The 23,626-nt window shown below is 33.6% G+C and overlaps 3 protein-coding genes across 4 annotated transcripts in view; 1 reads left to right on the top strand and 2 right to left on the bottom strand.

Moving 5' to 3' along the window:
- The window catches only part of LOC100142269 (zinc finger protein OZF), a 72,510-nt gene extending 53,833 nt beyond the window's left edge, over positions 1–18,677 (top strand). Inside the window, exons 6-7 of the mRNA XM_001812593.4 lie at positions 13,252–13,335; positions 16,146–18,677. Of these exons, the coding sequence (XP_001812645.1) occupies positions 13,252–13,335; positions 16,146–16,309 (248 nt within the window). The 3' untranslated portion in view covers positions 16,310–18,677. The remainder of the gene's footprint in view (positions 1–13,251; positions 13,336–16,145) is intronic.
- Positions 1,850–2,816, bottom strand: LOC107398700 (uncharacterized). The gene is made up of 2 exons (XM_015983807.2): positions 2,475–2,816; positions 1,850–2,424 (listed from the first exon to the last, which is right to left on the bottom strand). The coding sequence occupies exons 1-2, from the start codon at positions 2,523–2,525 to the stop codon at positions 1,894–1,896; spliced, it is 582 nt and encodes a 193-aa protein (XP_015839293.2). The 5' UTR covers positions 2,526–2,816; the 3' UTR covers positions 1,850–1,893.
- A 1,508-nt stretch (positions 18,678–20,185) lies between the features above and the next one.
- On the bottom strand, positions 20,186–23,347 carry LOC661906 (protein bric-a-brac 1). 2 transcript variants are annotated; one of them, XM_015983661.2, is made up of 9 exons: positions 22,577–23,345; positions 22,447–22,527; positions 22,132–22,400; positions 21,373–21,874; positions 21,259–21,324; positions 20,814–20,896; positions 20,551–20,767; positions 20,389–20,503; positions 20,186–20,342 (listed from the first exon to the last, which is right to left on the bottom strand). In XM_015983661.2, exons 3-9 carry the CDS (start codon positions 22,321–22,323, stop codon positions 20,324–20,326), a joined length of 1,194 nt encoding a protein of 397 aa, XP_015839147.1. In that variant the 5' UTR covers positions 22,324–22,400; positions 22,447–22,527; positions 22,577–23,345; the 3' UTR covers positions 20,186–20,323. The 2 variants fall into 2 exon arrangements, with proteins under 2 accessions (XP_015839147.1, XP_015839148.1); XM_015983662.2 differs by lacking the exons at positions 20,186–20,342; positions 20,389–20,503; positions 20,551–20,767; positions 20,814–20,896 and adding an exon at positions 20,915–21,204 and having other exon boundaries at positions 22,132–22,527; positions 22,577–23,347.
- Between the last annotated feature and the right edge of the window lie 279 nt (positions 23,348–23,626).

A 23,626-nucleotide genomic window follows, 5' to 3' on the forward strand; every position in this document is an offset into this window, starting at 1 on the left:
GTATTACTATAGTAGTAATTTACTATACAAGGTGATTCAGGTAAGATAAAAAGTCTGACAATCTGACAATGCAACCCAAAAAACAAATTTCAGTTACGTCTTGATCTAATTTTAATTACGATTTGCATTTGCAATCTATATTAATATAATGCTCAATTAAAAGGTCACATTAACGTTAGACAGTGCCATAAAATCAAAATTCACTTTTTTGGAACGTTAATTATACGTTTAAAAAAACGTTAGTAAATGTGTTTTTAAATGATTGTCATCTAGTTAACTTTGAAATTGGTTTACATGTAAAAAAAATTGACGCTCTGCTTATTTGAATTCTCTGTCAATAAATGTCAAAACTGTCAATTCACAAATTGTCAATTAATTGATTTTAAAAATTTTCTTAAATTGTACAAGAAAACACTTTTATTATCGAATCTTATTTCCGAATTGGAGACAAAATAAATGGAGAATGGTAATATTCGGTGTCTAAATGCCTGTCATTAGTTCTATAAAGCGGCATTTCTGATTTTACATTAGAAATTCACAGACGACTAGATGAGAATCATTTAGAAACACATTGTACGATGATTAATAACGTTAAAGTTCTTTTACGTTTTTACGTAAATACAACTTTAAATTAAGACGTTAAAAATTAACATAAACGTTAAAAGCAAACGTAATCATACAACTAATCAGCAATATAACGTTAATAACATAACAAATAACGTTATCAACCATTGTAAAAAAAATGTTAGATTTACTGTGATGAGTTTTTCAGCTTTTTATTTTCTTACATTTCCCATGATTTAATTTATTTTCTAAATTTTTCAATTATTTGTAGTTTTTTGATCTTATTATTTCAGTTTTCTAGTTTCTTAACGTCGTTACTTTGTGGTTCTACAGTTTTTTAGTTTCTCACTCAATCAGTTACTTAGCTCTACAGAATTTCAGTCTCACTAGTTTTTTTTTGTATTTCAGTTTTTCAGTGTCTAAGTGTTTTTTAGCTTTTCACTCTTCTTGTGTATTGGGCTATTGGTGTTTTATTTATTTAGAAATGTTTCAGTTTATTAGTGCTTCTCTTTTCCAGTTCTATAGTTCTTTCAGTTGCTCAGCTTTTCAGTCACTTTGAAATTACAAGTGTTTTATTTAACACCGAATAATTCCAGTAATGGACGAATAATTTTCTTTATTCCTGTTTTTTGTCATTTTTTACATTTTTATAAAAATTTGTATTAATTTTTTGTCAGATATAGTATTTGTATTAATGAAATGATTTAATTTTAGTTTGTTAGAAATATGCTTTGAAATGTTAAGTTGTCTTTGTTTCGTTGTTTGACAGTGTCCATGGTTTCCAAAAAATGTCGAATTTGGTGATTGTTTTTGTGGCGAGCTGCCTTTGCAAGTCATAGCCGGTAATCAAGGCGGCCGCTTTGCCCTTCTGCTGCTTCATTGCCCTCTAATTAAAAAGTAAACAAAAATTACCCAGCCAACTTATCAAACAATTATTATCTCCGAAACGAGATTACAGCCAGCTCACGCCAAGTTGGTACCTCACCAAATCGATTTAATTAAAGTCGTGTAATTCGAACCTAAGATCAATTTTAATTAACTCAGACAGATGGCTGTAATTTTTCACATGCTTGCACATAACGATACGACCGGCCTTAAAAGGAGACGAAACAGGTGTTAAATAAATGCTCATAGAGACACGAATTATTTTTCCCGAAATCATTTTTTGCAAACGAAGCGAGTGGATGGATATATTGATGGATGTGTGGTGTCAGCGAACCGGTGGTCCCCCACATTTGAATATAATGCGTCTGCTTTGGAGCGGGTTTTTTCGAACAAAATGCAGATTTATCGGGCATTGTTCTATTAAAAAATTTATTACACGTATTACTACAAACTTTGGTACAACAACAAGTCCAAAACTAGCTCTAATTCGCCCAACCAAGCCCCCAAGTCCGAGCTACAGTCGGCCATGAAAAAACACATTTCCCCATCGGACATTTCGACGAAAAACGTGCGCGGTCGATTGCACAACCCTTCCGAAGCCAAGCCAACTTTGCGACACTTGGCCAAGTCCAGAACTTTGATTGGCTCGCTTTCCTCGTCCGGGGAGTTGTAAATTTGCAGGAAATGGTCGTCCAAAAAACACCACTGTCTCTTCCAAAAACCGTTCACTTGTCCCAAAGTCAAAAACCCCGATTTTTGGGTACAAATTTTAAAATTTTCCACCCTTGTGTTCAAATGGACGTAGTCGGAAAGTCCAAACTCTTGTTGCAACTTCCAGGCCGTATTGTGAAAATTCGAGACCGTGATTTCCGTTTCGGCAACAACTCGAAACGAGGTTTTCAACACTTCGCTTTCCTCGAAATCGCAAGTGTTGGGGTTCTTGTACTGGAGTTTGGCCGAAGTGTTGTCGATTTTCTGCAAATTGAGTGTTAAAGCTGTGCTAGAACGCAGCAGGTTGGACTTACGTGGCATCGCAGGAATTTGGTCAAAGCGAAGTGTTTTGGTGGTTCTTTCATCGAGATGGCGCACAGTTGGAGCTTGATTTTGAAGTCGCGATGGACTTGGAAGGTGAAGGTTTCGTCGAAGTGGATTTGGCCGCCGGTTGCGCGCTCGAATTTGGACGTCTGGACGTCCAAATCGTTCGTTAGGAGGAGGATGAAGAAGGAGGTTTGGTTGGGTTTGCGCACGTGGTCGAGCTGGAATTGGACGTTTGAGGCGGAAATTGTGGCGATTTGGACTTGACGGGCGCCGACTTCGACGTATTCCTCGCGGATTTTCGTGGTTAAAAGCTCGACAGCTTTGCCTGAAATTTATTAGCTTCGTTACTTTTACTCATGCAAAAAAATTGGAAAATATGAATTTTTGCTGTTTTTTAGGATACTACGACCTTACAATATTTTTCAAAGAAAAATACAGAGTGTTTCGTCTAAATTTTACTTTAGTTCTAATAGCGATACGCTTTTAAAATTTTCTACATGGTCAAAATCATTAACTTCTTTTAATGGAAGGCTTTGTTTTTATTGCGTTTTTTAATTACTTGCGTTATTCTAAGGGACTTTTCATCGGTTTTCCTACATCTACCTAAGTTTAGTTATTTTCGAAATAATTTGGGTTTTTTGAACTTCCAACTTTCGCATTTTAGTGGTTTAAAAAAGGTCGTTTGCTCATTCTGGTGTTTTAAAAAAAGGGCATCAAACCTCGAACTTTTAGGGTTACATTTGCTGAACTTCAATCGCCTGAAATTCCATTTTTTCAACTGAAAGGACGCTGTGATTTCAAAAAAATTCAATAAAATTAATATATATTACTGAAATTTTAATAAGAATAACAAAAGAAAGATCAAAACTTCTTCTTTGCAATGCTTAAACACGATTTGAAAATATTTAGAAATGATAAAGTTATCAATTTTTAAAACTGAAGATTATTTATTTTTGTTTATGCTTATGTATCGTTATTTTAAAAAGTAATTTGTGTTGTAATTATATTTTGTACAACTCTGTTATTGGAAATAAATTTACCATTGTTATTGTTAAATAAAAAAATCAAAGGCTTAATTTTTTCCAATTTTGAAGCCATTAAAATAACACCGAACTTTTGCCTTTCCAGTGTTCAAATTTACTGTCAAAATATCGAAAAGGGAAAAACTTTTCTAATTTTAAAACCACTCAAACCAAAGAAAGATCAAAGCTTTCTTTTCTTGACACTCAAATTCTCTTCCGAAATGTTGAAAAATGACTGACTTATCGATAGGTAAGGTAAAAATAAAAAAATGAATTAAAAAAAATTAATATTCTCAAAAAGTTTAAACTATGAATTTCAATTTTAAAACCACCAAAATAAAGACCGAAGTTTTCTCTTTTTTACAATCAAATTTGCTTATAAAATTCTGAAAAATGGCCGACTTACCGTTTTTCAAGGTAAGGTAAAAATTACATTAAAAAAAGTACAAAAAGTTAAACTTATACAATTTTGAAATCACCAAAAAAAGCCCGAAGTTTTCTCTTCTTTAACCTTAAATTTGCTTTTAAAATGCTGAAAAATGGCCGACTTAGTGATTTTTAATAGTATAGTAGAAACTACATTTTTTTTGAAAATATTGTGCAAAAAAAGGTTAAATTTTTCCAATTTTGAAATCACCAAAGTTTTTTCTTCATAGAGCTCAAATATTCTTTCAAAATATTAAAAAATAACCGAGTTATCAATTTTTGATGGGGACATTAATTATCTAAAAAAATTAGAGAAAATAACTAATGTGTGAAAGAATTAAACATTTCTAATTTTGGGGTTTTCTCTTTATAATGATCAAATATGCTTTCAGAATATTGAAAAATGGTCAAGTTACCGATTTTTATAGAGAAACGTATATAAATTTAAAAATTTTCATAAAAAAATCTGAAGCTTTGCCAAAGCCTAAATACAACTTTAAAATATTTAAAAATGACAGAGTTATCAATTGTGCAAGGTCATAAATATTTCTTTCTTGGAAAGAAGAAATTTTTAAAAATCTTCTTGATGCTCTAAGTTAGGACTTACCGCTGCTTAAAAGCACTTTCTCGGCCAAAAGCCTCTCCAGCCAAAAGCCATACCGTGAGCACTCGTTCAGGTACTTCAAAACTTTGGACGCCTCTTTAATCTTCAAACACTCGACATCGCGCCGACTTTTCAATTGCACGAATTGATCCATTGCCAGTTTCTTCCTCAATAAGTGGTCACTTTGATGTGTCACTTGTTTGCCCACATTATCAATTGTCCGAAGTTTGAGCGACCTTCGCTTCTTTTCCTCGATTGGCCATTCGTACAAATTGACCAAAAAACGGTCCGACTTCGGCCTTTGAATCCTCACACAGGAATTTTGGCCCAAATCAAGCGGGATTTGGTCCATGGTTTTGAGACACACTTTCAGATCACTCACTGCTTGGGCGAATTCGTCCATTGTTACACTAACTGTTTAACTTAATGATGGACAAATTTATAAACATACCCCCTCCAGAACACACCCCTGATAAGGCGAAAGTGAAAGTGGAGGTGGGACTATCGAAGGGTGCAATAAAAGACAAATTTTCAAATTTTTATTTATTTTATTTTACCTCCGAAAAACTCCCTCATCCAAAGCTCGAAAAGTCGGAGACTCCAGTGTTTAGTTTTTTTGTTAAGTTTTATAAATTAAAGCAAAATGTTACAAGCTAAGGCAACGAGGAAGAAAAATAAGGAATTAAATTTTTCAAACATACATTCGGCAAATTTTACACCAATGGAAAGTATAACAAAATTTTAGACAGAACTTATCCTTTATTTAATGAGAAATAATTCTCTGAAAAATTATGGGCAATTATTTCGCCAATGCTCAAAAAACAAACACAACTTGAAAAAATTAAACATAATAAAAACAATGCTCTGCTAAAATTAAATCCTGTTCTATTAAAATCCAAAAATGTACAAAAATACCTACCACATTTTTGAACTTTTGAAACTAGTAAAAAAAAGATCAAAGCTTTCACTTTCACTTCAAATACGTTCTCAAAATATAGGAAAATGGCCGACCTGCCGATTTTTCAAGAGGAAGCTAAAAAAAATTAAAAATTTGGAAAAAAAAATTATTAAATATTTCTATAACTTCTAAAGTTTTTTGAATTCCTAAATCGGTAAAAGAAGGATCGAAGCTTTCTCTTTCTATGGCTCAAATACGCTGTCAAAGTATTAAAAAATGGCTGACGTCGATTTTTCATGAGGAAAGTAAAATATTTTAATTTTTATTTTTATTTTTTTGAAAAAATTAAGTATTTTCAAGGTGGTTAAACTTATCCATTTTTTGGAACCACCAAAGTAAAAACCAAAATTTTCTCTTCATAATAGTCAAATGTGCTTTCGAAGTGTTGAAAAATGGCCGAGTTATCGATTTTTTAAGGAAAAGGAAAAAAATTTTTTTTTTTTTATTGAAAAAAAATTAAGTATTTCCAAAATAGTTAAACTTATCGAATTTTGAAATTACTAAAATAAAAACCAAAGTTTTCTCTTTATAATAGTCAAATGTGCTTTCGAAATGTTGAAAAATGGCCGACTTATGGATTTTTCAAGGGAAAGGAAAAGATTTTAATTTTTTTCTGAAAAAAATTAAGTATTTCCAAAATAGTTACACTCATCGAATTTTGAAACCGACAAAATAAAAACCAAAGTTTTCTCTTCATAATAGTCAAATGTGCTTTCGAAATGTTGAAAAATGGCCGAGTTATCGATTTTTTAAGGAAAAGGAAAAAATTTAATTTTTTTTTTAAATTAAGTATTTCCCAAATAATTAAACTTATCGAATTTTGAAATTACCAAAATAAAAACCAAAGTTTTCTCTTTATAATAGTCAAATGTGCTTTCGAAATGTTGAAAAATGGCCGACTTATGGATTTTTCAAGGGAAAGGAAAAGATTTTAATTTTTTTTTTTGGAAAAAGTTAAGTATTTCCAAAATAGTTAAACTCATCGAATTTTGAAATTACCAAAATAAAAACCAAAGTTTTCTCTTTATAATGGTCAAATGTGCTTTCAAAATGTTGAAAAATGGCCGATTTATCGATATTTTAAGAGGAAGGTATACGAATCCAAAAATAAAAAAATCTGATAAGATTGAGCTTTTACAATTTTAAAACCACCGAAAACAAGATCGAAGTGTTCTTTTTTCAAGGCCAACATGATTTTAAAATATTTAAAAATGGCAGCGTCATCAATTTTTGAAGTGAAATGTATAAGAATTCAATAAAACTGGGTAAAAATTTTAAAAACGAACAAAATTAGGAATGGAAAAGTTAATAAAAACTCTCGTTTCGGAGTAATCTTAAGATAGAACTGAAACACAGCTCAAGGTCATTTAATAAACCCACGGACAATTAAGGTCACATTAACAAAATTTATGTTTTTTGGTTTTTCAAGCAAAGAAGAAAGTTTTCACAACTTCACTCTATTTTTACGCAGAATTTTTTTATTTTTATACTCAAGGTCATGCAGTGACAAATAACAAACCGAATTTTGACGCAAAGAAGAAGAAAGTGTCGGGTTAGCCAAGGGTGCAATAATAAAACACATTTTTTCCAAATTTTTATTTATTTAGCTCATTTTCGTCCAAAAAACTCCAACTCCAATCACACAAACTTCTGACAACGCTGTTGAAATCCCTCATCCAAAGCTCCAAAAGCCGCAGACTCGCAGCTCTGAAGCACAGCTTCACCTCCACGAAGTTATTTCGCATTTTTGAGACCGTGCTCAAATCGTCTGTTTCCCTCCGTGGCCGTAGATATGTGACAATGAGCACGTCATTAACATCAATCTCGGAATAAGCCGAGTATTTCAAGTCGAAAAATACCGTGGGAGCTGCATTTATTGATTTACAAACTGTGAAAACAGTGCCTGATAAAGTGCACCAACAGCGAACCCAATTGAACTTGCCCTTGAGATAGAACTTTAAATATCCGGAGCGGTTTGTTTTGGTGGCGATTTGCTCGACTTGGAGCGAATATTTGAAGGTTTTTGACGCTGTTATCTTATCACGGATTGTGCCAACATCACGTGCTTTGAGGTCTTCACAAGTGAGATAAAACTCGTCCAAAAGTTCGAAACAGTCGCACTTGGGCGAATCCGCGCTCTTGGGGGCGAAAAATTCGCGGATTTTTCCCATTATCGGCACCTATTGATTATTAAAATTGGTTTAAAGCGAAAAAAATTGCCGAAACTTACCCTTTCTAGAAACAGTTTCAGTTTCGTTGTGAGTTTGAGGACAAACAGTTGGATTTTTATGACGAAACCCAAAGGGCAGTCGAACGTGAAAACGTCCTCAAACGTGATATAATCGTGGCTGGTTTTCACAAACTTGGACGTTTGCACGTTTGTGTTGTGTGAGACGAGGAGAAAGTATAAATTTTGGCCAAATTTTCGCCTGATTTCCGAAAAATGCACTTTGGAGAGTGTTAACTGGGCGTTCAAGTCGTCACCAGTCGGTTTTTCGTCACAAATCAATTTGTATTTTTGCACTAAAACATCAATTCTAAGTGAGGTGCACACTTTAAAATATTAGGAATTGGGTACCTAATTGAAAAATCGCTTTTTTGTTGGTCAAAGTCTTGGGCAGGCTTTTCAGCCGTTTGATTCCTTGCAGGACGACTTTTTCAGCAGTTTCAGGAACTGGTTCGGCCTGAAATTTTAATTTTGCCTCCCTTGAATTAATTTTCTTCGGACTTACTTTATCAATTGGTGGGTTTGAGAACGAGTCAAGTTTGAATCGTTTACTTGGAGGTTCGTCAAAACTCGAGTCGGGGAAAATGGGGTGGAATGTTGACGAAATTTTTGGCACAAAATCGTCGTAGGAATCGTCAGAAAAGTCGGAAAAAAAGTCTTCAGTTTGGCTCATTTCGCTCGATTTGGTTTTTCAACTGACTTTGAATCCCGGAATTTTGGGTGAAAGGGTGTAATTGCGCTTGCCCCACTCTTGGGTACAAGTTGCGAAAATAATGTATTAACCCCCTGTGGTGGCTCCAGGGGGTGTAATTTGACAAACAAGTTGCAACAGCTTTACCAAAGCCGATTTATTTTCAATTAACTTTTGGCCTTGTAAGAGAAAAATGAGCGAATTTTTCGCCTGACATAACTTAAAGTTTTGATCCAATTTGGTTATTTTTGACGAAATTTTGCAAATTAAGTTGTTAAATCAAATAATTTTTGTTTTTTTTGTTTCAGCAAAATAATAAATTTTTTTCTAAATTCGAATTTTTTAGTCTAATTGAACACAATTTCGCGAAATTTTTACTCATTTTGAACGAGCTGTTTTAAGTAAGTTTCACTCGAAAACAAGCTCAATTCGAAAAATGTGAAAATAATGAAAAAATCAAACATCAAAAAATCGAACAGGTGGATTTTTTTTGGACTTGTAACAACTCAAGAGGGTTGTAAAGGCATATAAGAGTCCACAAAACTAAGCTAGGACGAGTTTTGAAAACATTTTTTTAAACTTTTTTAAAGTAATCTCAGTGCTTGATCTAACGTTGAAGTCACCAGTTGTTATTGTTCAATTTCTACACTTTTTATCTGTAGTTTGGCTTGAATTAGATAGAAATAATGAAACTTGAGTTGTGTTACGTTTTTTGTGTCGATTTTAATAAATTAAACTTGCTAAATCAAGTAATTTTTGTTTTTTTGTTTCAGGAAAATAATTAATTTTTTTCTAAATTCGAATTTTTTAGTCTAATTGAACACAATTTCGCGACATTTTTACTTATTTTGAACGAACTGTTTTAAGTAAGTTTCACTCGAAAACAAGCTCAATTCGAAAAATGTAAAAATAATGTCGTTTTCAATTTTCGTTTGTGATTTTTTTGCCCACTTTAGGGAAATAAATGTTAACTTTTTCGACCGTGTTATAAATTTTTCTTGTAAACATTTTATCGTATTAAAAGAAAATTTCGTAAAATAGGTGAATTTTTAGTTCAAAATAACATAATTTTTAACTTAATTAGTGATTTTTAAGAACAGTTTGAGAAAAAAATTAGTTTTTTGCTCAAATAAGCAATACCTATAGAAAAATTAGCTCATTATTGTCCAGTTTTCTCATTCAAGAAAGGAAAAATCCGTAAAGTCCTTTTGAACTTTTGTTTACGATTTTTTTGTCCTCCTCTAGTAAAATAAGTGAGTATTTAACCAAAAAGTGCTAAGAAAAGTGAGTTTTTAACTGAAATACGGCGGGATTTTTCGCATTTTTGGTGAAAATTTTACAAGAAAAAAGCTTTTGACTTATTTAAAAAAATAAAAATAAGTTAATTTTTAGTTAAAAATCATGTATTTTTAACGTTATTAGATGATTTTTCGGTGGTTTTAATCAGATCATTCAAAAGAGTCCAAAAACTCACCAACTTCGAACTACTTTACCAATTTTTTGACAAAATTTTTCACTCAAAAACGAGACAAATCAGAAAAGATGTAAATAATTTTATTTTTAATCATTTTTTGTAATGTTTTGGCTTGTTTTAGAAAATTTATGCAAAATAGTTAAGTTTTTGCTTAATAATAATTTAATGTCTAATTGAGCAAAATTTCGGCAAGTTTTAGAGAAATCTATCGTAATAATTTTCCTTAGAAATATTTCGCCTTATATTAAAGGGAAATTACGCAAAATAGATAAGTTTTTAGTTCAAAATAAAGTAATTTTGAGAAAAAAATAAGTGTCTTGCTTAAACAAGCAATTGCTCAAAAATTAGCTCACTTTTGTCGAAATTTCTCAGTCAAAAATAAGATAACTACAAAAAACTTTTTGGGTTGATTAAGGGATGTTATGAGAAATAGATGAATATTTAGTCCAAAACAAAAGCTCTAAAAAGAAAAAATAAAGCCAATAATAACTTTTGAAAAATGAAACAATTATTACGTTATATCTATCAGTTATTTTTCCGCAAACAGTTTTTGACTAATAAAATGAACAAAATCAAGCAAAACATTAAAATAAGTTTTTTTTAGGTAGTTTGCTAATTTTTCGGTGTGTCTTTAACTAATTTAGTATTTTTTTACGAAATTCCGCAAGACAAATAAGTTTCTACTTAAAATCAAAATAAAACCTGTTAGACTGAGTTGTTTTTGCTTAGTTAGTTTCTCTCTCATAAATACATTGACTAGAGTTTTTGTGCTTGATGGAAGTTTCGAAGATGAGTATTTTTTTAGCCAATGATGAAAATTTGCTGAAATAATTGTCGATTTCAGTGCAAATTCAGCCGCTTTCAGAATCGCAGAACGGAGGAAAATGCGGTTTTATTCCATCGCCTCGTTAATGAAAATTCAATCTGTGTGAGTTAACAAGACTTTTGACGATTTCTGTCATCAAGCCTCCATCAATTAAGGCTGACTGTTTTGGTCGTACAAGAACGCGTCCAATATTATAATGTTAACGAGCATCGTGTTTTATCATATAGTTCCCGATCAATAATGCATGAATCGATTAATTATTTATGATCGATCGTTCATTATCTGCCTTATTTTCTTAATAAAATAAGTAAAACACGTTTCCGTCCGCTGTGCCGCTCACTCCGTTCTAATCATTGCCTGCAATAAAGCAATTAGACGACGACATTTAAATGTGGATTTTATGCCGGAGTGCAAAAATCAAAGGACCCATCAATATTTAGCAGACGAAACTCGCGTAGAATTTTAAACACACGGCGTCTACGGGACTTTTTGCACATAGATAACATCCGAACGCATAACATAAATATTTCATAGTGTTGGATGAGTATGGGTGAGCGAAAAATCGGGCACTTTTTGCCGAAAACCGGACCGACTGATGCGCTGCAGACGAGGCGAATAAATTTGGACCATCTTTATGGATTTGGCGCAAGCTCTCAAGGACAAACTGCCAAAAGGCGCTGCTTTTATCGCACACTTCAGTACCTGCGATAAGAGGATTAGGAAATACGTGGTATTAGAAAGTGGTTTTCACTTTCGCCATAAATTTACGAATTCTGATAATTGCTATAATAGGACTAGGGTGACCTGAGTTAGGGAGATTATTTTTGTTTGTTTGTGAGGCGAAATGTGATGACGATTGTGCTTGATCTAGCGTTAAAGTCACTAGCTATTTTTCAATTTATACATTTCGTTAGCTTTAGTTGGGCTTTTTTTGGAATTTTATCAACTCGAGAGGGTTGCTAAAGCATATAATAATCAATAAAACTTTGCTAGAGTGAATTAAAAAAATTAAATTTTTTTTTACTTTTTGAAGGTAAGTGTAATTAATTACTCAGGAAATTTTAGCAAAAAAAAATCAAATTTTTAAATCTCATGAAAAGTTCGTATAATACAGAAAATGAGCCGCTGATTTCAATAGAACAAACTGCATTGCTTTACGACTTTTAGTTTTTGAGTTATGAATTTTTTTGTTGGATAAAATTTTCCACTATGACAAATGGCTACCCTAAATTTAGGCAAAAAATTTTAAATTTTTAATTCTTGTGAAAAATTGATATAATATGTAAAATGAGCCGTAGAATTCAATCGAACAAACCGCAATGCTCTACGACTTTTAGTTTTTTTTTGATGAATTTTTTTAGTGAAAAACTTTGATTGCCTCTGTAGCCGGAACCGTTGCCCGGAGCGGTTCCGGGTTTAACCGAAAAAATAGAGAAAATTAATCGCTATCAGATGGTTTTTGTTTGTTGCTCTAACTCTTATAGTTTCCGAGAAAAACGCAAAAAAAGGTTTCCATTTTCACTTTTTTACAATTTTCAACCGCCAATTACGGCGAAACTATTAGAGTTATCGAGAAACGGAAAAATCGAGGACAACCGGAATAAAAAACTCTACAAAATGGCATAGGACTCAAGGCGATATCTCGCAAAAAATTTTTCAATTTTCAAACGCCGATTACGGCCAAACTAAAAGAGCTAGGAGAAAACGCTTTTTTAGATCGGAAAGAGCACATCAAAATCTATGAGATGGAATCGGTTTTATTTGATTTTGAGACACTTTTAAAATTGACCATTTTGTAGGGTGTTAACTTTTTTTTAATTTTTTTTATTTTCCCAATTACGACTAAACTATTCTAAAAAGTGAAACTGTTTTGATCCTCACCCATGCAAAATGATCCGGGAAATCGATTGGCATCGAAAAAATTGCCAAATTCCCAATAGTTTTTTAGTTATGAATTTTTTAAAATTTTACCAATTTTTGCATTTATCTGCAATTTGCTCAAAAACTATTAGTCGGAGAACAATAATTTTTTTTGAAAAAAATAGATAATTCAAAGAGCTTTCCAACGATAATAAACTTCATGGGGTTATCTCTGATAGTTCCGGAGCTATTGCTCAACAAATGTTCCGGGTACCCAAAATCGACAAAAATTGCGACGAAAATTGAAAAAATCAAACATCAAAAAATCGAATATATGGACTTTTTTTGGACTTTTAACAACTCAAGAGGGTTGTAAAGGCATATAAGAGTCCACAAAACTAAGCTAGGACGAGTTTTGAAAACATTTTTTTAAACTATTTTAAAGTTATCTTAGTGCTTGATCTAGCGTTGAAGTTACCAGTTGTTATTGTTCAATTTCTACACTTTTTATCTGTAGTTTGGCTTGAATTAGATATTAATAATGAAACTTGAGTTGTGTTGATTTTAATAAATTAGAAGCAGTTGGTCTGCGCTTTATTTCAATTGTGCAGATGATGTGTTTTTGTGTTAGCCATTGTTTCAGGACCGGTCTTGTAAAATTTGTGTTTTGTTTCAGGTGACAAACCGCACGCTTGCGACCTCTGTAACAAGAAATTTGCGCTGGCTTGTAATTTGAGAGCCCACATGAAGACCCACGAGGGTAAGTATGATACGATCAAGCGCTCGTTGTTATTATTATTCAACAAATCGCTGCGAATAATTTATAATAAAGTTTCCCGCATTTGCATTCGCCACACTTTTATGAAATTAATGAGAAATAGGTAATTAAGACATGACCAATCCGTGTAAACACGAGCAACTATTTCAATAATTTTCTATAAAATCATGGGTGTGGCTTTTATTTACAATAAATTGTGGTGAATATTCATAAATTTGCATGCGTTGTTCTTTTTTGATGAAGAAGTGGTGGCGTGTAGGTTGCAAATAACCACAGACATTATCGATTAGCAATTACCATATTTGCTGTTATGAAACGCAACTGTAATTAGCGATTTTTTGCGAAAATTGTTAATAGAGTTTTTGTTTTATCAGCGCGCTTACAATGGAATAAGTTATAAATAGTTTGCGGAGACTTTACACACTTAAATCGCCGCTTGCAATCTTGTACATAGAAGGCTAAGACCACAAAAAAACTTACACAATTATCGAGAAAAGACAAAGACAGTTTTTGAGCAAATGCTTGGGAATGGTCGCGCATTTTTCAGCTCTAGAGCGATAAAAATCGATAGTGACAAGGAAACTGTACCAGAAAACGATAATTAACAATAGCGTGAAGTGAGGAAATCTAACTCGGAACAAGTTGTTACATTAGTTAATTAAAATAAATAACGAGTAATAAAGTTCAACTTGTTATCATATTGTCTTATAAGAGCCATTTGCAAAAATGAAATTTATTGCCATTATCGCAAGGCCTCAAGTTGGCTGTTAATAATTTTAACATGACGTTTACTCGACAGTGACTGATTTATAACATTTCACTTCTCCTTCCTGCACCTGTAAATAATAAAACACTGCATATTAACGTGCTTTTTCCAGCGATTTCAAAGATTGTTAAAATAGTCTGCAAATTTTTAAAGATACGTTTCTACAGAGGGATTATCTATGAAAATTTTGTACAAAACAAACCGAAATTAAAACCAAGTTTTTTTTTAGAAAACTTTTGTCAAAAACAGCTTTTGTTAAGCACAAGAACTTTTTACAACAATAAATTTTGATCAGGAGTAATGTAATATTTATTTTGCCTGTTTAGCATTTAAACATGTGGTATTGGAGCAAAATTCTAAGTTTTTTTTGGTGCGATTTTGCTAGAAGAGGCTGAAACATCACTAATTTTAATCGAAAATTATCTTTTTTGGGCACGTTTTTCAGCCAGAATCGCAATTATTTCGCAAAATTTCATTAATAATCACTCAATTATTTTATGTTTCATAGGCCGAAACTGATTTATTTCCAAAAAAATAGACTCAAAAACCACAAACAAAATTAAGCAAAAATAAATTGTATTTTTTGCAAACATGTAATTAATTCAATTACTTCAACAATAAGCAAAAAAATCATCGAAGAATTAATTAATCTCCAGTTTTGTTTATTAATTCGAAATGGTATTCTAAACAAAATGAAATAAGAATCCGTGTTTTGCTGTGTTTGTTTGTTTACAACAAATTTTAATCGCGCATTAAAACTTTTTTTACATCAACCGATTGTAAATTAATTTAATTTGCAAACTAACATTATTTATTTTTCTCTCAATATGTGGAAACGTTACGTGACTAATTTAAAAATTGTGTTATTTATTTATTTAGACTTTATTTATGCGAAATCTCGGCTAGTTGCACAAAATGTAAAATTATTATAAATAATATTGTATGTACGTACAACTTGTATAGGGGAAGAGAAAAGAACTGTTATATTAGAAAGAACACAATAAAAGAAAAAAGGAATGTAAAAAAATTATTGATTTGGTATTTACTTAAAAACATATGAGAAAAATTACTTTTTTACAGCAAATATTAAACAATTTTTTAATCAGCTCTTTAAGTAGATAAAATAATACTTTAACCGTAATAAGAGTAGACAGAAAACAGGGTACTATTTAAAAACTATTTAAAGGAAGAGCTGAAAACAGAAACAGAAAACAGCTGAATGAAAATGTGGTAAAAATTTGTCATTAACTAAATAACCATCTCCATTAAAAAAATCCCCAATTTTTTGAACATCTTTCAAAGGCAGTCTACGATCTCGCATGTGATGATTTATGACAGAGACTCATTTTCATTTTGGGTGACTGTACATTTGTAATTCTGGTCATTTATTTATGCATTTTTTAAAGTTTTTATTTATTTTGTGTTGTTGTCTTTCTGTCTGTTTCATTTTTTCCGAGCCAAATTTGCGAAGGTTTCTGTTGTCCGAATGAACTGAAATCTTGCATACTTACGTACATCTGCGTGACAATGCAATTCTATATAGTTAATTACCCCCGCAAGGGGTTAAATGAGCTTAGATTTACTCACTTATAAAACATATTAGTACCAGATCATTTTCATTACCTTACAAAATAAAAATATTTTTTTTATATATTTTTTTTGTTTAATAATCTCACACTTAGCCTCCAACGGAAAAGCGTAATTTCTCGTTAAATTCTTGTTTAAAATTTGGAAAAATGCCTCTACCTGCAAATAAGCAGTCCCCGATCAGTTTCCTATAATTTACAAGAATTATTCCCAGGTAGCATCTCAGCCTTTCCCATAACTCTCGAATTTCCGATACGACCACAGCAACCTCAGCACCGCGCCACAAATTAAATGACACCAAAAACACTGTAATTTCCCGTCTTGGGTCGCATTAACCCAGTCTATAATTCTAGCCCGGGGAGCCCCCAATTTATAAAACATTAGAGCATTTGAAATTATAATCGTGGGAATCAGTAATGATTGTCCTCTCGTCCACCAGGCGACCCCCAGGAGGAGTGCACCAGGTGCGGCAAGACGTACATCTGCAGCGGCGCCCCCGACCTGTGCCCCAAGTGTCGGCTGGCGACGCAGAAAACCGCCCCCGGAGACTCCGCCGAGGACTCCAGCGGCAACCACACGGAGGACAGCAACACTCCAGAGTGATTTTTCTTAGTGATTATTTATTTATTGTTGACTGCCATGGGACCGTGTCCGGTTTTGCATAAATTACGAGTACAAACAAAATGGAATCATTTTTTATTGAAACATCAATTAGTTGACACGATAGGAGAGACAGATAATTATTATAACGGCTCTAATCTGACGACCGTGACTGGATTTGGTTGACATATCGGACATCGGACTCCAATTAAAACATGGGAGGATTATTGGATATGTCCGAGGTTTGGAAAAGCGCCGACTATGAAAAATGTGATGGGAGGCATCCGGTGCCCACGCCACGCCAGAGGCGGACTGAAAAAATTCGCCCAAACTGCTAAATAAAGCACTTATCTCAGATAAATGTTTAAATATTCAAAACCTGAAAATTTGAGCTACATTTTTATGGAAAACGATATAATTATAAAAAAAATTAATTATAAAAATTAACTACAATGTGATTCAGCTGAAATAAAAAAGAATTCAAACAGTTGAAATTTATTTTCTACTAAGATTAACTATAAAACACTCATTCATCATATATTATAATTTATTGTCAAAAAAAATACAGAAAAATATTCATTAATCCAAATTTTTATTCAAAAAAAGTGCTTAAACAATGTTTTTTACAAAAAAAATCTTAATAAAATTGTTGCTAGCACCAAAATTACGTTTACCGTTTGAATTTGTCATTTTTACTTAATTAGTCAATTTTAATTACAAAAAAGGACAAAAAAAATACATGCAATAAGTACCTACTTCTAAAAACATTTTTCTCGTAGACTCACCCTTTATAATATGGCCAATTTTTATTTATTACAGTTTAATGTTAAAATAATTGGTAACACATGGTGAAGTTTTTTTTATTAATACAGGATGATTCAAAATGAATGTCTTACAGAAATCTATTTTTTTGACAAAAAAACAATTTAAAAACTGTCAGTAATCAAAGCAAAAATACAAGCTTACTCCAAATTATTTAAAAAAACAATAGTTGATACATATCTAGAGATTTAACTTAGCTCACTATAATCTACAGGGTGAGTCTGTTAAAAGTATTTTCTGCAATAACTATAAAACTAGCAGATGTACAGCAATCAGAGTTTGAGCATTATAATTACTAAAATTAAAAATATGAAAATAATAATCGGAATTTTTGTTTGAGGATTTTTTTATAAAATTATTATTTCATTACGTTTATTTAAATTTTTAATTTTAACTTAGTTAATATAGAATAAAAAAAGTATCTACTTATATTTAATAGCAAACTCTGTCCGATTATTAGTTTTTGAGTATAGTAGAAATATTCTTTTAATAGACCAACCCTGTATAATGTGGTTAATTTGTATTTTTTTACGATTAAATGTTAAATAAATGCTAAACCTATGGTGTTTTGGTGAAGATATTAAATTGTTAAATTGAGTAATAGTTAAGTCACTCTGTATATGAAAAGGCACCACAGTTTTTTATTAATACAGGATGATTCAAAAAGAATGTTTTTTAAAAATCGATTTTTTTTCTTTTGGCAAAAATACAAGATGTTCTAGTTGAAACCGCAGGTAGGAATAATCGTTGTCCAAGTCTATTCACCTTCTACATTAAAATAATTTGATATAAATTAATACATTTGAAAGAAAACTGTTGTGATAATTTAACGACTGCTTATTTTTTTGCAACTAACAAATAGTAACAGGAAAAAATTGAAAAAAGTAACACCCCTTGATTAATTATACTTATCTCAGCTGAGCCACTTTGTAGGCAAAATATCGCTGAAAATTTTGATTTTGAATCAAAGACGAATGTGAAATTTTGTATTTTTTGCGAATGTTTGTGTCGTTTCCAGTCCGCCTCTGCCGCTTCTCACCTCTCAAATCGAATCGAATAAAAAAAAAGCGCAATCTCATCGCGTTTCCCTTCTTCGACTTTATGAATATGCATATATACATTGCGAACGAGCGCACATCTTAGAGATAAACTTGTAAATAGTACAAGAGTACAAGAATATTAATAGAGTAATAAGAATCAAGTAATGCAGCATTAGTAATTGTGATTATGAGCTGCATAAATAATGTAAATAGGAGAATTTTTATTATTACTCATATATCGTCAATACTCTTATTAAGAAAATAGTTTGAATACCAAATAACAAAAAATTCATTTACATTTAAGGCAAATACTGATGACAGTTCAATTTATTTTCTAGTTAATAACTATATCGCTCTATTTTTACACTATTTGTACGACTAGGAGTTAAACGACGCTCAGTTAGCTTAGCTTGTACAGGTTAACATATTGTATCTAGTCAAATGTGTTATATTTTTATCATTATTTTATGCTTTGTACTTAATTTGAATAAATATCTTTGCTTGTATAACTGGTTGCCTGATTCACATTGCGATAATTTTTACATTTTGATGGTTTTATCGTGGAACAATGGTCGCTTTAATTGTAACAAATGGTTGGCTGTTAACACATCGCAGCGTGGTCGCGTCATTATCATGTAAATGAACAATGAACAATTATTGGTATTGGAAAAGCGGTTATCTCAAGTAGCATCGATTACATATCATTAACGTGAACCATTAATCAAGCGAAATCAAAGTAGGAGAAAAAAATCACTTAGCTACCGCCCGACCAAGATAACCATCTCTGAACATTGGTAAAACAAAACAGAACTCTGCGTCTGAGCTGAACATAATTAGTTATTTCATTGCCATCTGATTAACATAACAATAAGTAGATCCATTTTCGACTGTCAGGAGTATACCACACCCTGACACGCCGGATATGGGACGACTAATGGACGCCACTGGGAACATGTCGATGGGATATCGCATTAAAATCACTCAAACTTGCTAAAATTTTATTGGCGGAAAAATTCGGCAAAAAATAACAAGAAAAAAAGACAATGAATTTATTTTGTTTTCACAGGACGGACAACACAATTTTGAATAGCGTTTGTCGTTTGTTTAATCAGAATTGTTTTTATGGCAAACTATGCAAAAATAGCTGTGGTTAGTAAGAAATTTTCTACAATGTCAAAAAAACCAACATAACTTGAAAATTATCATAGGGAATGCCAATACAGATCGATGCAGAAAAAAATTCTTCTCCAACCAGTAAAATAAAAATTGGGACATCCCATTTGAAAAAATTAAGATATGGGTACTTGAAGTTGTCCAAACTTAACCTTAAATTTTTTGGGTTTATTAACTTCTTTTCCAATTTTGAACACACTGGAGAACAGATATAGGCTTTCTCTTTGAATTCTCCAAATATGATTTCGGAATCTCGAAAAATAAGAGAGTTACTGATTTTTTAAGTGACAGGTGCGAATCCAAAAATTTTCAAAAAATCGTAATTATCTCGAAAACGGTTAAAGTTAGGTATAGGGAAAGCTGATAAGAACGGCCTTAAAATAACTCAACTAATCCAAAAACGCAGTGAAAAAGATAGCTTTCCATTTAAAATAAGAAAGTTGATAGCGACTTCCGGTATAACCGGAAGTGCCATCATCTTGAAAATATTTTCAACGAGCTGAACTCAACGGATTATGGCTGAGTACCAACTTTCAAATAAATATCTTTGTTAGAACTTTTAATACTTTTAATGTGTTTAGACGGGACAAATTGATAAATAAATAAATAATTGATAAAATGTGAAAAGTTGCGCAGACTTGCAGTAGATTTTAGAAAAAAATGGACGAATTTATGGTTAAAATATTTGCTACTTGCGCTTTTTGACGAAAATAGCATTAATAACGTGGAAAAATGTAACATATTTAATTGGTTAATTACCAATTTTTTGTTTGTTTTGATTAGTTTATATCGGCGCATTTGTCATGTTTTCGAGTTCTTGGTAAGTTTAAATGAAAGACGCGAATTAAATTCAATACTTTATTATCCAATAAATAAATAAAAAACAAAACCTGATAACAAATAACTAAATATACACACTTGGAGAGATAAACACTGGAAATATTTTTTGACACATGATATTGTTTCCCTAATCTAGAGATATTCACTTCTGATGCTGATCCCTGCCGAAAAAAATGAAAAAAAAAATACAGACACCGGCCAACTTACTCGTAATAGCGCACCGCTTTCATTTTAAAAGCCGTCGAGTTTTCCTTGCACTTGTAGGCCAAAACTTGCTTGATTCGGCTAATCTCAACCATGGGGAACCTCGTGGCCACGTAAGCTTAAATAATCCTTTTTATTTAACGAAAATGAGACGTAAAAATTTACAAATAATCGCCTGGACTTTGGAGCGGTCTAAGGCCGGCTTCACTGGCCTCTCGCCACTCCCGGCCCTACTCCACCTCTGACCAGTGACCGAACACGTGGCCAACTCGGCCGGACTAAACAAAATCGTCGCAAGACCTCTAGTCAACTTCCTGTAGTCGTTCCATTTGACGCTACGTAATTGATCCTCGTAGATTTCAATCCCTTCACCTAGTTTGATCTAAATTTTTGAGTTGGTAGAAATGAGCAACAGTCGGGTTATTTACCAGTCTATTTCTCCCTTTGTCGCGCACTCGCTCCTCGGGAGGCCAGTGGTCGGACGAGCGGCGCCGCCGCAGTCTCAAGGGGGCTACAATCAAACAAACACTTCGTTTCCGACCACTTTATTTCGTTAAAAATCAATATACACTAATTAGGCAGTTTTGAGTTCGTATTTAAAAGCACTGTTCCGGGGCCCCGTCTTGGGGCCCTCGTGCGCGCTCATCACGTGCCTCCGGAGGTACAAATCGGTCTTGAACGGTTTTTTACAAACGGGACATTGCACATAGGTCGGGTAATGAATGAGTTTCATGTGCTGGCGCAAGTTCGATAAATTGCTGTAAACGCGGCCGCACTCCTCACACGGCCTGGGGTCCAGCGAGTGCAGCTTACGGGTGTCTGCAACAAACAAATTATCGCTGGACCCCACGCAACTCACACTGAAATACCCACCTGGAGCGGACTCCTGGGGCTGCTCCTTGACGAAGCCCGCCACTTGGGGGATGATCTCCATGCCACCTGCAAGCCAAACGGTTTACAAACCAAAGGGGCCGTCTGCGGCGTCACCTGGAAGCTCGGTAACGTCGCCAGCGTAGAAATGCGACTCGCGACCGTCGTCATCGCTCAGGTAGTCCGGAAGCTCCATCTTGGGCTGCACCAGGTCCTGGTTGCGGGGTTCCTGCAGGGCGAACGGGTTAATAGCGTCTTCTTTGATCTTCACCCGTGGAACTTCCGGCTCAGACTTGCATTGTCTCTTTGACGGGGGGCTTGAAACACTCGTGTTTGAAACGTCCTGACTAGAAGTTACAGTGCTTGAGGAGGAAACTTTGTGTTTGCCGGGTTTGGAAGGCTGAGGGTTGAGATAAAGAGTGTCTTCGTCTTTTTGTTCGCTTTCGGCCGAAGTGTCGGTTAATCCCCGGATTTTTAGCGACTCTGCTGTCTTAAGGAACGCCGAGAGGTGGGCCTGGGCCACGTTCACCTCGCCGGCATACATAAACTCCATCAGGGCCACTATGTGTCTGGCCTCCACATCACGCATGAAAATAATCGGATGTGAACAGGGATTCGTCTAAAATAATCAAATTAATCAAAAAATAGTAATTGTATAGGCAACCAGTTCGGCACCGCCGCATATCAAGTTGCACACGTCGCGTATCAAAATCGAGCAATCAACCCAATTTGGGTGAATTACATGTTTTGTGGTGGATGTAACGGTGTAAAGCACACGTTTCTGGCCGTTTTGGGTGGTTTGGCCCATAAAACCGACGGCGGGAAATTCAAATTCGTGGGCCACCCCAACGCCCTAAATCGATAAAAGCGACTTACTTTGAAGAGTTCTTTGAAAAAGGGGCTGCACGCCGAAAGCACGACTTTGTGTGCTTGCATGCGCTGCCCCTCGCAGGCGATCGTGACGTCTGTGAAGTCTTCATCGTCCCTCAAAGCCTCGAATTGTGATGTAATATTCGCTTGAAAGTTGTTCCATCTAAGACAAAATTGCTGGTCATCGGCTAGAGCCATCGTTTCGGCACGTTTCACACTCAATTTTGCGAAATTTTATCGCTAGGTAGGAAGACCATCTCAGACATAAAAATAAACTACCTTTTAATTTTAATCAATATATGTCTACTTCTTTTGGCCAACCAAGAAAAAGAAGTTTCCCTGTTGTCGGGAGGGAGGGAGTTGGGGTTTCTTAAGGGGAAAGTAAGAATTTTCCAAAAATTACTTAAAAAAATTAGTCATTTTTTGTAATAAAATTTGATATTTTTTTTACCTTTTTTCAAGCCGAAATAAATGAAAAAAATACAAGAAATCGGTGAAAAACTTCCAAGAAATAAAACGTGATTTATTGTGACCAATCGTCCGCGTAATTGTGCCCAAATGATGATAAAAAATCGTGGGAATTGCGTAAATTATGCAAACAATTTTTGCGTTGGCACCACTGGCCGCGGCTCCCACTAATCCCACAAAGCCCCCCCAAAAAATCAAATAGGGCATTCCCCCCGCTGGTTTTACCAAATTATGGACGTACCAGCCGCTAATTGCGAAAATAATTGCAAAAAACAATTAATTTATTGGTTACATAATCATCCGAGCGAGACAGAACGATTGGCACATGCGCACTTTGGCGCTTTTTTTTTGACATCTGACAGACGTCAGAGGTGGACGGCCAGACGGTTAAAATGTAAAAAAAACTCTTATCTTGTGATAAAATAATGCAAAAGTGTCGCAAAAACTGAGCAAAGAAGTTTCGCGATTGAAAATTCCAACTGTAGATTTAGTAAAGTGTGGAAATCGAGATATTGGGCTGCGAAATGTGAAATGTCAAAACGTAAGTTGTAATTAATTTTTGGGGGCGCACTGTGGGGGGCCTTAGCGATTCCGGGCCGTTTTATTAATTCCCCCGGTGTGAGTCATTGGCGACTTTCGGCGCCGAGTCGCTAATTTTGCCGAAATTGGTTCAAGGGTGAATCCTTTACTCTTCGTAGTTTCGCCAAATTTCACTTTAACACTTATTACAGTACTTAAAAAACGTCATTTTAATGTTGCGGTAAGTTTGCAACTAATCGACTTTCGATAATGCAGCCTTTGTTACAATTATCAGCAGATAACACATTTTAGTAGTTTTGGTGGATTTTAGTTTCAAAGGTAATATAATAACAATAATTTAACTTTTTGCAACATTCAAATGTGAGCAATCGCCAGAAATAAAACCCAAGAAACATTCATTAAACATTGATGAATCACTTAATTTTTATACAGTGGAACTGTAATAAAGGTAAACACCAGTTCAATGTTCAAGAACAAAATGATCAACGTTCGT

Source organism: Tribolium castaneum, chromosome 2 (assembly GCF_031307605.1).
Source record: "Tribolium castaneum strain GA2 chromosome 2, icTriCast1.1, whole genome shotgun sequence".
Taxonomy (NCBI): domain Eukaryota; kingdom Metazoa; phylum Arthropoda; class Insecta; order Coleoptera; family Tenebrionidae; genus Tribolium; species Tribolium castaneum.

Coding starts and splice junctions, on each gene's coding strand:
- LOC107398700 (XM_015983807.2), bottom strand. CDS start 2,525: ATGAAAGAACCACCAAAACACTTCGCTTTGACCAAATTCCTGCGATGC. Junction 2,425..2,474: donor CCAAATTCCTGCGATGCCAC/GTAAGTCCAACC, acceptor CTCAATTTGCAG/AAAATCGACAACACTTCGGC.
- LOC661906 (XM_015983661.2), bottom strand. CDS start 22,323: ATGGCTCTAGCCGATGACCAGCAATTTTGTCTTAGATGGAACAACTTT. Junction 21,875..22,131: donor TTTTCAAAGAACTCTTCAAA/GTAAGTCGCTTT, acceptor TGATTATTTTAG/ACGAATCCCTGTTCACATCC. Junction 20,504..20,550: donor CAAAGTCCAGGCGATTATTT/GTAAATTTTTAC, acceptor GGATTATTTAAG/CTTACGTGGCCACGAGGTTC.